The sequence below is a fragment of the Eretmochelys imbricata genome, chromosome 3 (genome assembly GCF_965152235.1).
Source record: "Eretmochelys imbricata isolate rEreImb1 chromosome 3, rEreImb1.hap1, whole genome shotgun sequence".
Lineage (NCBI taxonomy): Eukaryota > Metazoa > Chordata > Testudines > Cheloniidae > Eretmochelys > Eretmochelys imbricata.
This window is the reverse complement of record NC_135574.1, coordinates 206,465,595-206,480,898: the sequence shown is the minus strand read 5'-3', so window position 1 is coordinate 206,480,898 and position 15,304 is coordinate 206,465,595. Positions and strand designations below refer to the sequence as shown.

Here is a 15,304-nt window from a genome sequence, read left to right as displayed (position 1 = left end):
AAATAATTTATATTCTTCTGTGATTGACAGTAATATAAAAAAGAAAGGTCTTGGTAATTTACTTGCATGAGGTAGATTTTTTTTTAGGCCTTAATTCTGAGTTGGAGTTTACTAACATTAAACCCCCCCACACCCCAGAATCTCATTAAATTGTATGTGGTCTGGAATTTTGAGTCACATTTTGTCTCTCAGTTATACCCCTGCAAATCTATTTGGCCTTTTGTTTTCTTACTAGGTGTAGAGTTTAAGAACATTGTTTGGACTATAAATACATAAATAATACACAGCTATTCAAAACATGATTCAGATTATGCGGCGGGGGGAGCCCTGCAGGTCACAGCACAGAGCTGGAGTCAATATGTGTGTGAGGGGGGAGCCCTGCAGGTCACAGCACAGAGCTGGTGTCAAGGTCACAGCACAGAGCCGGTGTCTCGGAGGGAGGGCGGGAGAGCGAAGCCCTGCAGATCGCACCGCAGAGCCGGTGTCAGTGGGCGGGGCGTTGTGTGTGTGGGGGGGAAACCCTGGCGGTCACAGCACAGAGCCGGTGTCAATGCGGGGGGGGGGGGGGGGGGGGCCCGCAGGTCACAGCACAGAACCAGTGTCAATGGGGGGGGGGGGGGCCCTGCAGGTCACAGCGCAGAGCTAGTGCCAAGAGGCGGGCTGTAAAGTGGCTCTACAGCGCCTACAGCTCCCAGCATGCAACGCTCCACGCGGCGCCGCAGGTCCGGCCGCGCTGCACGCTGGGGGCTGTAGTGTCGCGCGGAGGGGCGCTCGGCGGGTCCCCCCCGCTTGCGGGAGGTGGCTGCTGTCCTCGCGGCCCGCTTGGGGGGCTGGGGGCGGGGCGCCGCGCGCGGGGCGGCGGGGGCGCGGGGCTCGCGCTCCACGGCGCCGCGGGGAGGCCGGCCCGGCCGGGGGCGGCTGCGCAGTGCGGCGCCGGACTGGAGGCAGTTAACCGCCGCGGCGTCCGGTCAGTTCCGTGTTTACACGCCCACCCCGGGGAGTGAGAGCGGTGCGAGGCGCAGCAGGGAGCCTTCCCGCAGCGTAGTAAGAGCTCTCCGGCCCCTCCGAACGGGGGGGTCCCTCGGGCCCCCCAGCAGGGAACGCTTCCCTCTCCCCCTCCTCCTCAGACATACAGTAGCGGGGGGTGCTGCCCCCCATCCCCGCAGAAGAGCTCTCTAGCCCTTCCCCCACCCAGCAAGGGTCTCTTCTGCCTCCCGCAGCAGGGGTGCTGCTTCCTTCAACCAGCAGATCTCCAGCTTCCCTCCTCCACTTAACAGGGGCGCTCCCCGCCCCGCCACGGCAGAGGGTGCTCTCCCCTTTACCCTCCAAGCATCAGGGAGTCTCTGATCCCCCACCTCACCGTCAGGGAGTCTCCCTTCCTGGGTCTCCCCCTGCGGGATGTTCTCCAGAAGGAGCCATGCCGATGTCAAGAAATCTACACAGAAAGCTCTGGACCCAAAGAAGGACGTCCTGACCCGCCTCAAGCACCTCAAAGCGCTGCTGGGTGAGTCGGGGTGGGGTGGCAGCAGACAGGGTGCAGACCTTGGGGGCTTTAAACTAAAGGACTCTGGGGAGGGGAGTGAGGAGCTGTCAGTTGGCTTGCTAAATACTCTTTCCCCTCCCCATTGGATTATTCCTCCCCACTGCAGGACTGTGCCCTGCTGGGTGCTGAATATTGTATTCTGAGAGCAGGCACCAGTAAAAGGGGATTGGAAGGTCCCCACAGCAGCTCTGGGTCTGTCACTTCCTTCTATTCAACGAATGAATACATGGCTGAAATCCAGTTACTCTGGTCAGGGCATGACTCTTACAAGCCAAGGGACTGCTGCTCCTGGGCTCCGAGGACATGCTTGCTAAGCATCTCTGATTTATTTATTTCTGTTATGGTGGCATGTAAAGGCCCCAAATCAGGGACCCATCTTGCTAGGCACTGAACACACATGTAACAAAAAGACCTCCCTTACCCCAAACAGCTTATAGTCTAAGCATGCAGATGAAAGATGTGGATGCTACAAAAAGACTGGGAAGGGGGACCTCAGTGGTCACATCATAGTCTTTCAGCACAAGAAGGAATTAGTTTTAAAATTGCCTTGAAATCTTTTTCTCTTTCTTTCCCCCAAACCCACGCCTCCCCCACCCAAAGGGGGAATTGTCTCCGTGTGAGCATTTTCAGAGAATGGGGGAAAAAACTGCTTTTTGTTTCTTCCTCAGTTTCATTTTTTGGTTTAAAAAAACTACCTTCGTTACATATCAGTTAATCAAAGAGAGAGATTTTATGTCATTCCTGATTGTAGCTGTACTATATAATAATAAAAAAAAACTTCTTTTCCAAATAAAATCTACTGACTAGTGTATACAGAGCAAAACTTAAGCAAGGGGATAGTCTCCATCCCACTTTCTGTTTTAATTGTAAACATTGCAGCTGATACTGTTATGATTAATGTCTCTTACATACATTTAAGCAAATATTTTAAATTCTATTAGGATAAAAGGAAATGGCTGCTTTATAAAATCAGAATTCAGGATGTCTTAACTGTAGTCCTAAACTATTAGTGGAAAAGGGCACAATAGGATGGGTAAAACCTTTCAGGATGTTCCAGGAAATGTAACAAGATTATATCTAATTGAAGTGAAATATAAATCAGTTATTCAAATCACTTTAGTGACATTTTGATGGAATACTTTATTCTTACACTAAATTAACCTGTGAGTATTATGTGAACGTGGTTGAGGTGGAGATTGATGACAGGTTAAATAAAACTTGAAGGTTTCTTAAAATTAAATAACTTATTTAAAAAAATAAATTTAAAATTAAATATGAATTTGATAACCTACATTAAGGCCTAACTTTGTAATCTATTAAAATCATTTATATTTAAATAAAACAAAAATATTCAAGCAGTACAGGTTTGCTGCCAAAGTTCTTAAAGAAAGTCAAACTACTGGCTAAGCACCTGGAACCAGAACTTGCTGATGTGCTAAGACCAGGTTTTGACAGCAGTAGTCTGTTCTGCAGGTACAGAGAATATTTTCTTCATTTCAGTTCATTGAACTAGTTTAGTTCAGTAGCTAGCTTATTCAAAGTTGAGACACCAGTTGGGAGTCGAAAAAGTAGAAAAACTTTTTTCGTCTTTCAAGCTATGAATATTGAAGAGGTCTGAGAGGACGAGATCTACTAGTTCTAAAATCTTGAAGCAATTAGTTCAGTTCACTATAGATAATATTTAATTGTTTAATAAATCAATTAGCTTTAAGTGCAAAATATGTTTTGATAAACTTATTTTATATATGTACCCAGTACTTTAAGGTACTTTTATTTAACTAATAAAGAACTAATTTTAAAATGCTGTTTTGTGCATTTTTAGTTGTATTCCAATTTCCTTTCCAAATCTAGCTTGACACAAACCATGAGTAAAAAAATTAATAATCTTGTAGATAAATGTCATTCACCATTTTCTAAAATAATAAAAATGTAAAAACTAAGAATCTGAAAAATGTGTATTCAGCTGTGTAGATGATTAAATAAATGTTTATAGATTTAGTGTATCGTTTTGGTTAGCAAAAAAGTACTGAATTTAAAGTAAAGGTTATATGTAGTTGCGTATGAACGTGTTTTAATGGTTATACCAATCAATGAAAATCAACATTCTTTAGGAAAAGAACTAAAAATACAAATACAGAACAAGATCAAAATCAATTATTTAAATGGAGGTTTCCTGCTTGCTGACTTAAATCATGATTTAAATCAATCCACTTTGGAGAACAAACTCCATGTTTTTGTTCCCAGTCATTTAAAATAATAAAATCCAAAACAGCCCTTGCAGGGTTAATTTCTTGTTGTGTCATATCAGTTGTATGGAATCAGTCTATGCTATGAAGATGTCCTTGATAAAAGGCAATGTAGAAGAAACGTTTACAGTCCATTAATTATTTCCTGATGAATTTAGTTCTCTGAAATAAAAATTTTTGCCCAAATACAGTCTTGTGACTTTCTGTACATTCTGAACATGTTCTGTTTATCAGTATATAGTTAGTTGGAAATATTAAAAATAAAACACAAACCAAAGTAACCAAATCTGTGTAAACATTTTGTTTCTTTGCTTAGTCATTCTTTGATTACATTTCATTCTCACTCAGCCAAGAACATGAAAACATGCATCTTGGTTCATACAGGTTTCAGAGTAACAGCCGTGTTAGTCTGTATTCGCAGAAAGAAAAGGAGTACTTGTGGCACCTTAGAGACTAACGAATTTATTTGAGCATGAGCTTTCGTGAGCTACAGCTCACTTCATCAGATGCATACCGTTCCACGGTATGCATCTGATGAAGTGAGCTGTAGCTCACGAAAGCTCATGCTCAAATAAATTCGTTAGTCTCTAAGGTGCCACAAGTACTCCTTTTCTTTCTTGGTTCATACAGTAAGTTGGTGACGTTATTACAGGGGGACTGGTTACTCTTTATATCCACCTAAATAACTTAACAAACTATTCTTAGGCTAGAAATTTAATAGAAAATAAAAGTTTATGTAATTTTAAAAAGAGTGAGTGTTGCTAAGGCCGTGTCTACACTACCTGCCGGATCGGCTGGTAGCGATCGATCTATCCGGGATCGATTTACCGTGTCTAGTGTAGACGCGATAAATTGATCCCCGATAGCTCTGCCGTCGACTCCGGAACTCCACCGTGGCAAGAGGCGGAAGTGGAGTTGATGGGGAAGCGGCAGCCGTTGATCCCATGCCGCGAGGACGCGAAGTAAGTGATTCTAAGTCGATCTTAGATATGTTGACTTCAGCTACGCTATTCTCGTAGCTGAAGTTGCGTATCTTAGATCGATCCCCCCCCCAGTGTAGACCAGGTCTAAAAGTAAACTACACTATCAATCACAAAATTCAAGCATATAAAGTAAAGAAATTAATAGTTAAGAATTAAAAAAAACCCATATACTGCCTAGATGAACGCATTCTCATCCATATAAAGAAATTTCATCACAGCACAACCCTAACACGAACCCATGGTTTGCTGGTTTATTTGAAGATTTTTTGCTATCTTTATTTCAGTAGAGTTTTCTTTCAAGGGATAGTCTTAAATGGAAATTATTATTAGCTAATATTTATCAAATGACATTTGAATTTTTTTTAAAGTACTTATAATTGTTGTGTTGTGGGAGTAAATTTGACTGTTGTTTTAATGTTAAGACGATAATTGTTAGTGATTAGTAAAATGATGTATATATGTGAGCCTGCATTAGAAGCAGGTCAACATGTGTCATTAATCTCAAATATAAAATTCTGTTGGTTTTCTTTTCAAAAGGGTTTTGTGTGAGTTTACTGGTGAAAGAATAGTATTTTTAGATCAGAGTGAAGGTTGTTGTGAGTAAATGTCCTTAATTTTTCATTTCTACTGTTTGATTTTTGTAAATAATGTGATAAGAAACTACATTGTTATTTAACAGCCTTAATTGTTGTTTGAAACAAAGTTGGTGGTTTGGGTTTGTTTGTTTTTTCGTCTTTGTAAAGGTTTTGGAATTTCACGTCTGTTTTATTTTAAACATTTACTTTTGTTTTTAGTGTTTTCATTTATCTACACAATAGGAAATATAACAAAGTGGGATGGGGTAGATCACCAGATTAAACTAAGAGAGGTGAAAATTGTTCCTTCAAAGCCTGTCTCATTTGATACACACCTGACAAGATATACTCCTTAGGTAGCTAAATTATCAAAACATGCATGTGCAGCACAGTCTAACTTCATTTCCAATGTTGGTTAAGTCAGCAAACTGTCAGACCCAAAACTAGAACGCACATAGGTTTTTTTGCACAGCTAAAGCCTCCTTGGCAAATCAATGTACTTCTGTCCCTTGGTTAAACTATCTGAAAAATGTGGCTAATGATAACGATTTCCAGTTAGCTAGTATTTTTTTTTTTTATTTGTAGATCGTTAAGTACTTTACAAAGGTGAATAAGAATTATTATCCCTATTTTATGTTTGGCGGCAGTACAGAAACTCAAGCCCATTTGTATTAAAAAGTAGCAGTTTGTTGCTAAGATGTAGTTCTGTCAACTCGGAGGTCAGCAGTCTGTTCTCAGCACTGTCTTAAACTTCTGTGTAACCTTTGGCAAGTCACTTAAGCCCTGATCATCAAAGGTACTAAAACACCTAAACTCCAGACTTAGGTGCCTCAGGCTCAGATTTAGGTGCATAAGACCCAGGTTTAGGCTCCCCTCTGATCCACAAAATTCCTGCCGAACCCTTGTGGGCAACAAAACTCATTCCGAGCCGATGGGTATGTTTTCACTAGTGCTTATGTCAGCAAAATTTTTGTTGCTCAGGGGTGTGAACCCCCTCTGCCCCGAGAGACATAAATTTTGCCAGCATAAGTGCTCGTATGCACAGCACTGTGTCGGCAGGAGATACTCTCCAACATAGCTAGTGCTATTCATTGAGTTGGTTTTATGATGTCATAGAACTGGAAGGGACCTCAAGAGGTCCTCTATTCCAGTCTCCTGCAATCAAGGACTTAGTATTATCTTAGTATAGTCCTGCAGGACTAAGTATTATCTAGACCATCCCTGAAAGGTGTTTGTCCAACCTGCTCTTAAAAATCTCCGATGATGGAGATTCCACAACCTCACTAGGCAATTTATTCCAGTGCTTAACCACCCTGACAGTTAGGAACTTTTTCCCAAAGTCCAACCTAAACCACCCTTGCTGCAATTTAAGCCCATTGCTTCTTGTCCTATCCTCAGAGGTTAAGAGGAACAATTTTTCTCCCTCCTCCTTGTAACAACCTTTTATGTATTTGAAAACTTATCATGTCCCCTTCTCAGTCTTCTCGTCTCAAGACTAAACAAACCCATTTTTTTCAATCTTCCCTCGTAGGTCATATTTTCTAGACTTTTAATCATTTTTGTTGCTCTTCTCTGGACTTTCTCCAGTTTGTCCACATCTTTCCTGAAATGTGGCGTCCAGAACTGGACACAATACTCCAGTTGAGGCCTCATCAGGGCGGAGTAGAGCAGAAGAATTACTTCTCGTGTCTTGCTTACAATACTCCTGCTAATACATCCCAGAATGATGTTTTGTTGTTTTTTTTTTTTGCAACAGTGTTACACTGTTGACTCATATTTAGCTTGTCATCCATTATGACCCCCAGATCCCTTTCTGCAGTACTCTTCCTAGGCAGTCATTTCCCATTTTGCATGTGTGCATATGATTGTTCCTTCCTGAGTGGAGTACTTTGCATTTGTCCTTATTGAATTTCATCCTATTTACTTCAGACCATTTCTCCAGTTTGTCCAGATCATTTTGAATTTTAATCCTATCCTCCAAAGCACTTGCAACCCCTCCCAGCTTGGTATCGTTCGCAAACTTTATAAGTGTACTCTCTATGCCATTATCTAAATCATTGATGAAGATATTTAACAGAACCGGACCCAGAACTGATCCCTGCGGGACTCCACCCGTTATGTCCTTCTAGCATGACTGTGAACCACTAACAACTACTCTCTGGGAACAGTTTTCCAACCAGTTGTGCACCCATTTTATAGTAGCTCCATCTAGGTTGTATTTCCCTAGTTTGTTTATGAGGTCATGCAAGACTGTATCAAAAGCTTTACTAAAGTCAAGATAGACCACATCTACCACTTCCTCCCCCCCGCAGCCCATCCACAAGGCTTGTTACCCTGTCAAAGAAAGCTATCCGGTTGGTGTGACATGATTTGTGCTTGATAAATCCATGCTGACTGTTATTTATCACCTCATTATCTTCTAGGTGTTTGCAAATTGATTGCTTAATTATTTGCTCCATTATCTTTCTGCTTACAGAAGTTAAGCTGACTGGTCTGTAATTCCCCAGGTTGTTCTTATTTCTCTTTTTATAGATGGTCACTATATTTGCCCTTTTCCAGTCTTCTGGAATGTCTCCCATCTTCCATGACTTTTTAAAGATAAAAGAAAAGGAGTACTTGTGGCACCTTAGAGACTAACCAATTTATTTGAGCATGAGCTTTCGTGAGCTACAGCTCACTTCATCAGATACATACCGTGGAAACTGCAGCAGACTTTATATATACACAGAGAATATGAAACAATACCTCCTCCCACCCCACTGTCCTGCTGGTAATAGCTTATCTAAAGTAGTCGTCAGGTTAGGCCATTTCCAGCACAAATCCAGGTTTTCTCACCCTCCACCCCCCCACACAAATTCACTCTCCTGCTGGTGATAGCCCATCCAAGGTGACAACTCTTTACACAATGTGCATGATAATGAAGTTAGGCCATTTCCTGCACAAATCCAGGTTCTCTCTGGATTTGTGCAGGAAATGGCCTAACTTCATTATCATGCACATTGTGTAAAGAGTTGTCACCTTGGATGGGCTATCACCAGCAGGAGAGTGAATTTGTGTGGGGGGGTGGAGGGTGAGAAAACCTGGATTTGTGCTGGAAATGGCCTAACCTGACGACTACTTTAGATAAGCTATTACCAGCAGGACAGTGGGGTGGGAGGAGGTATTGTTTCATATTCTCTGTGTATATATAAAGTCTGCTGCAGTTTCCACGGTATGTATCTGATGAAGTGAGCTGTAGCTCACGAAAGCTCATGCTCAAATAAATTGGTTAGTCTCTAAGGTGCCACAAGTACTCCTTTTCTTTTTGCGAATACAGACTAACACGGCTGTTACTCTGAAACTTTTTAAAGATAATTGCTAATGGCTCAGATATCTCCTAAATCAGCTCCTTGAGTATTCTAGGATGCATTTCATTAGGCCTATGTGATTTGAAGACATCTAACTTGCCTAAGTAATTTTTGTCTTGTTCTTTCCCTATTTTAGACTCTGACCCTATCTCATTTTCACTGGTATTCACTATGTTAGACGTCCAATCGCCAACAGCCTTCCTGGTGAAAACCGAAACAAAGAAGTCATTAAGCACCTCTGCCATTTCCACATTGTCTTTCCCCCTTCATTGAGTAATGGGTCTACTCTGTCCTTGGTCTTCCTCTTGCTTCTAATGTATTTGTAGAATGTTTTCTTGTTTCCTTGTATGTCCCTAGCTAGTTCGATCTCGTTTTGTGCCTTGGCTTTTCTAATTTTGTCCCTACATACTTGTGTTATTTGTTTATGTTCATCCTTTGTAATTTGACAGAGTTTCCACTTTTTGTAGGACTCTTTTTTTTGAGTTTTAGATCATTGAAAATCTCCTGGTTAAGCCAGGGTGTGTCTTTCCATACTTCCTATCTTTCCTACACATTGGGATAGCTTGCTCTTGTGCCCTTAATAATGTCTCTTTGAAAAACTGCCAGCTGTCTTCAGTTTTTTTTCCTTTAAACATGCTTCCCATGGGATTTAACCTGTTATTCCCGAGTTTGCTAAAGTCTGTCTTCTTGAAATCCATTAAAAAGAAAAGGAGTACTTGTGGCACCTTAGAGACTAACCAATTTATTTGAGCATGAGCTTTCGTGAGCTACAGCTCACTTCATCGGATGCATACTGTGGAAAGTGTAGAAGATTTTTTTATATACACACAAAGCATGAAAAAATACCTCCTCCCACCCCACTCTCCTGCTGGTAATAGCTTATCTAAAGTGATCACTCTCCTTACAATGTGTATCGATTATCATACATATTGTAAGGAGAGTGATCACTTTAGATAAGCTATTACCAGCAGGAGAGTGGGGTGGGAGGAGGTATTTTTTCATGCTTTGTATGTATATAAAAAGATCTTCTACACTTTCCACAGTATGCATCCGATGAAGTGAGCTGTAGCTCACGAAAGCTCATGCTCAAATAAATAGGTTAGTCTCTAAGGTGCCACAAGTACTCCTTTTCTTTTTGCGAATACAGACTAACATGGCTGTTACTCTGAAACTTGAAATCCATTGTCTTTATTGTGCTGTTCTCCCTCCTACCATTCTTTAGAATCGTGAATTCTACCATTTCATGATCACTTTAACCCAAATTGCCTTCCACTTTCAAATTCTCAGCCAGTTCCTCCCTATTTGTCAAAATCAAATCTAGAACAGCCCCGCTAGTAGTTTTCTCCACCTTCTGAAATAAAAAAATGTCTCCAATACATTCCAAAAACTTCTTGGATTATTTGTGCTCTGCTGTGGTGTTTTCCCAACAGATGTCTGGGCAGTTGTCATCCCCCATCCCCACCAAGTCATGTGCTTTGGATGATTTTGTTAGTTGTTTAAAAAAAGCTTCATCCACCTCCTCTTCCTCGTTAGGTGCCCTGTAGTAGACCCCTACCGTGACATCACCCTTGTTTTTTTACCCCTTTTATCCTTACCCAGAGACTTTCAACAAGTCTGTCTCTTATTTCTATCTCAACCTCAGTCCAAGTGTATATTTTTAATATATAAGGCAATACCTCCTCCCTTTTTCCCCTGCCTGTCCTTCCTGAGCAAGCTGTATCCTTCTGTGCCAATATTCTAGTCATGCGTATTATCCCACCAAGTCTCCGTGATATCATAGTTGTGTTTATTTACTAGCATTTTGAATTCTTCCTGCTTATTCCCCATACTTCTCGCATTAGTATATAGACATCTAAGATACTGATTTGATTTCCCCCTCCCTCCCAGTTCTGTCTCGTCTCTTCCTTATTTCTGCTATAACAGCCATGCTCCACCAGATTCTGACCCTTCTTCCAGGTTTCTGACTTATAGATTCATAGATATTAAGGTCAGAAGGGACCATTATGATCATCTAGTCTGACCTCCTGCACAACGCAGGCTACAGAATCTCACCCACCCACTCTTGCAATAAACCTCTCACCTATGTCTGAGCTATTGAAGTCCTCAAATCATGGTTTAAAGGCTTCACGATGCAGAGAATCCTCCAGCAAGTGACCCGTGCCCCATGCTACAGAGGAAGGCGAAAAACTTCCAGGGCCTCTTCCAATCTGCCCTGGAGGAAAATTCCTTCCCGACCCCAAATATGGCGATCAGCTAAACCCTGAGCATATGGGCAAGATTCACCAGCCAGCTACCCAGGAAAGAATTTTCTATAGTAACTTCGATCCCACCCCATCTAACATCCCATCACAGGCCATTGGGCCTATTGACACTGACTATTTAAAGATCAATTAATTGCCAAAATCATATTATCCCATCATACCATCTCCTCCATAAACTTATCAAGTTAAATCTTATCTGTTGGCTTTGGTCACCTGCCCTCGTGGAACCTAGTTTAAAGCCCTCCTCACTAGGTTATCCATTCTGTAGCCAAGTATGCTGTTCCCCTTCCTCGATAGGTGGACCCCGTTTCTGTTTAGCAGTCCTTCTTGCTGGAACAGCATCCCGTGGTCAAAGAAGCTGAAGCCCTCACAGCGACACCATCCTCGCAGCCAGGCGTTCACCTCCAGGATGCATCTGTCTCTGCCGAGGCCCCTACCCTTGACTGGAAGGACTAAACAGAACACCACCTGTGTTCCTAGCTCCCTCACCCTTACTCCCAGAGCCCTGTAGTCACTTCTGACCTGCTGAGGGTCATACCTTGCAGTATCATTAGTGCCCACATGGATGAGTAGCATGGGGTAATAGTCAGAGGGCCAGATGAACCTCGACAGTCCTTCCATAACATCTTGAATATGGGCCCCTGGCAGGCAGCATACTGCCTGGGATGCCATGTCAGGGCGACAGATGGCTGTCTCTGTCCCCCTCAGAAGAGAGTCTCCACACAATCACCACTGCTCTTCGTTTTCTTCTGGGAGTGGTGGCTGTGATCCTCCCAGCCTTGGGGGTACGTGGCTTCTCCTCTTTAACCTTTGGGGGTGATTCCTCATCACTCATGGCCAGGGCAGCATAACGGTTCTCCATCAGCATGGTGGGTTGGTTGGGAGCAGAGGTGGAGCACTGCCTGCTGCCAGAAGTAACCAGCAGCCATCGTCCTCCCTGTGACAGAGCCTTATTATCCTCCCCCGGTGGCATGACAGCAGTCCTCTCTAGCTGGATAGTATCCTCAGCCTTGGAAGTCTCCATATGAATACTGTCAATGAATTCCTCATGTGCACGGATGCTCCTCGGCCTATCCACCTCCTGTAGCTCTCCTACCTGCTTCCTGAGAGATGTCCCATTGGTGTAATGTGGCTACACAAGCGATCAAGCTGGATCAGTACAGCTGTGCCACTGTAATCTTGTAAGTGTAGAGATGGCATAAGATTTCAATGTAAAAGTTCCCTAGATACCTATGTGTCTGCCTCTGAGCATGTGCGCTTGTGCTCCACACTAGGCATCTGGGTGCCTATCTCCAGCTTGAGCCCCAGAGTGATCCACAAATCGGGGGCAAATAGGCATACAAATAACTAACTCATGTCCAGGCTCCCGTTCAGTGGGAGTGCTGAGAGGCTGCTTACCAGTTCAGGCCCCATTTACAGTCTGGCCACTGGATAAGGAAGTAGTGGTGGTGGGGCCACCTTTATAACTTTTAGTCCAGTGTCTAGAGCATTCACCTAGGATTTGGGAGACCCAGGTTCAATTTCCCCCTCTCTGCCAGAAGCGGGGAAAGAGGATTTGCACAGGGGTCTCCCATCTCTCATGTGTGTGCTCTGACCACTGAGCTATCGGATATTCTGTTGAGAGTCTCAGGAAACTACACTTGTTGAAGTTGTTCCACTATGGATAAATAATTAAAGTGATTGGGACAGGGGGATTGGATCCCAGTGGGTACCCTAACCACCAGACTACACAGTTAATCTCTGCAGTTTCAGTAATGAGAACATTGAGTTTCTTATGTGTTAGGAAATAATGAAAAAGTTTCAGAATTGTTTGAAATACTGGGAGGGGGGAAGGGCAATGAGTTGAATCACTGGTGATTAGAGAGGAGTTTGGCCAGTAGATAGAATCATCAGCAGCCTTTATTTGTTGGAGAAGAATTGGAATTACGAACTTTTAACAAACAAAGCTAGAAAGTAGACATGTCTAGAAGATGGGCAGGGTGTCTAATAGCATGGTTCTGTATAAAGCTTGCAATCTTGTCTTTTATTTTAGTCTTCAAATGGTTGAATGCAGTAGGTGGCTGTTTCTCATTCTAATTGTAGTAAATCTGAAAGCTACTGATCAATAATACAAATGGTATTTAGTGGTTAGATATGAAAAGTCAGTTAATCTACTAATGCTTTAAAATTGAAGGGCGTGATAGTCAAGGAATTGAATGGATTGAAGTGATGAAAATAATTCTAATGTGAAGGGATTGTCAAAAGTTAAGCAACAAGAAGGTTGGTGCTCAGCTTAAAAAAAAAAAGTGCAGAAAATCTACTGATTGCTTTGTAGTCTTAAAGATCAAATAAGATAATGAAAGCTTCATTCAGTATAGAAATTGAGGAAGAGAACATTGAGCTTGATCCTTCAGGTGCTATGTCTGATACCTTAATTGAAATGTGGCCATGATAGTGATATTATGTGTCTGATTTGGGTCTTCTAAACAATGCTTCATAATCAGTTTCATTGAGAAGCAGTCTCTATTCATCTTAGACACCCAGAAATGAAAAAGGCTCAATCCGTGATAACCATAGGTACTACTACTTAAAAAAAAAACCAGGGTGTTAAATGAATAGTAGACCAAATTGAGCAGGAAAGTGGGAAGAACCACAGAAACTGAGGGGGAGGAAGAAGTCTGAAAAGTTTAAAAAATACCATTGATACTGCTGCTTCATTTGGCTTGGAAAGTTTCACTAGCAAGAAATGGAAGCCCCTGCGTCTCTGGAGCTTCCAACTCATGTTGGCACAGAAATGCAAGATTGAGGTCAGAAGTTCTGCCACCAGACGAGCCTTATGTATTTGGCTCACTTGCTTTTTGCTCTTCTCTCCATCTGAGAGAGCTCCATTCACCAGTGTAAGATTCCATCTATGCTGGTAGAATATGTTTCTGTATTCCTCTCATTGTTGTGAGGGTGCACAGTATGGAGGAGGACAGACATGATTTTTCATTGGGTACAACAGAATAAGGAAATCCAGTGATCTTACACACACGAGTGTTCAGAATTTTGTTTACATCAATTGATCATTTGCGCCAGAACTGACAACTTGTGTGCAGAATTTCAGCAGAACCTTAATTATACTGGAACTAGCTGCCACTGGTGCAGTAAAAAGAGAGTGTTGCTGTTGGGTGCCCTTTTGACCTTTTGTCATTCAAAGTTTCAAATTGTTTCTCTGTGCTCTGCAAGAGAATTTTAGGAACAAAATAGCTTGGAAGGAAAAGGATGTAGCTATAAAAACGTATGCTTATCTCAGAATAACAATAATTTTGTTAGTAGTTATCTACCCCGTTGTTAATGAGTTTATTTTTTGATTAGGCATTCCACCCTTCACTCCCCCATGAATAGAAGGGAAAGTGGTGTTTGTTTTTTTTAAATGATCTCATCTCTTTCATGCAAAATCCTGTAAATAGAAGCCTTGTTTTCTACTAGCTGTTGTATTTAACAGAAGGCATTCAGAGAGAGGAGTAAAACATTTAGTTTGCAAATTCAAGACCTGTATTTGTAGGAAACAATTGGCACAAAACACTTTCCATGGGTAGATCACTTTCATAGTACAGACTTAAAAAAACAAAACAAACAAAACTTGGCCCTTCAAAATGTATAAATAGCAAGTCAACAAAAACTATTATTTTACATTCTGAAATTGTACAGTGTTGTGGAGCTGTCGTTTTCCAATTAGTCTCTATAACTTTGATAAAAAGAAGGAATGGCCCCTTGAGAAATGGCACCACAATAGAGAGAAACGTGGGACAACAGAACATACATTATCTACCATGCTGTTATTCCCAGTGCATTGTTAGATAGACTCGTTGGGTTTGGCCTACCATGACCAGAGTGGATAAAAACTGATTAAATAAAAAACTTGTTTTAAAAAAAAATTAAATATATTTTTCTTTTTTTTTAATTTGTTTAAAATTAAATTTGAAATTATGTCTACCTATGTTAAGGCCTGCTTTATAATCCATTAACATAAATAGACAAGATACTGCATCAGCAATTCCTCAAATTTTAATGAGTTAGAGTGCTGCTGCTTTTTTTGAATTACATACAGAATCGGAGTGAAACATCTCAAACTTTATAAATACGTCACAATGTCATGTCCTGCATTAAGTATACTACTATTTTCAATCTTTACAATGCAGCAAATGCTAGTATTTACATTTTTCCAAATAGAAGTACTATACTTCCAGTTTCTGTTGCGCAGAATGGGTTTGCCTTAATTCAGGGGTTACCTGAGGGGGTGGCGAGGTTATTACATGGAGGGTTTCAAGCTATCAGCCTCCACCCCAAATCCCGCTTTGCTTCCAGCATTTATAATGGTGTTAAAT

At 41.7% G+C, this 15,304-nt stretch overlaps 1 protein-coding gene across 2 annotated transcripts in view; it reads left to right on the top strand.

Annotated features, from left to right (window-relative positions):
• Window positions 1–1,000: 1,000 nt before the first annotated feature.
• Window positions 1,001–15,304, top strand: part of RALGAPA2 (Ral GTPase activating protein catalytic subunit alpha 2) — a 304,928-nt gene continuing 290,624 nt past the window's right edge. For both annotated transcript variants that reach the window (XM_077814154.1, XM_077814153.1), the window contains exon 1: window positions 1,001–1,504. In XM_077814154.1, the coding sequence (XP_077670280.1) occupies window positions 1,399–1,504 (106 nt within the window). In that variant the 5' untranslated portion in view covers window positions 1,001–1,398. The remainder of the gene's footprint in view (window positions 1,505–15,304) is intronic.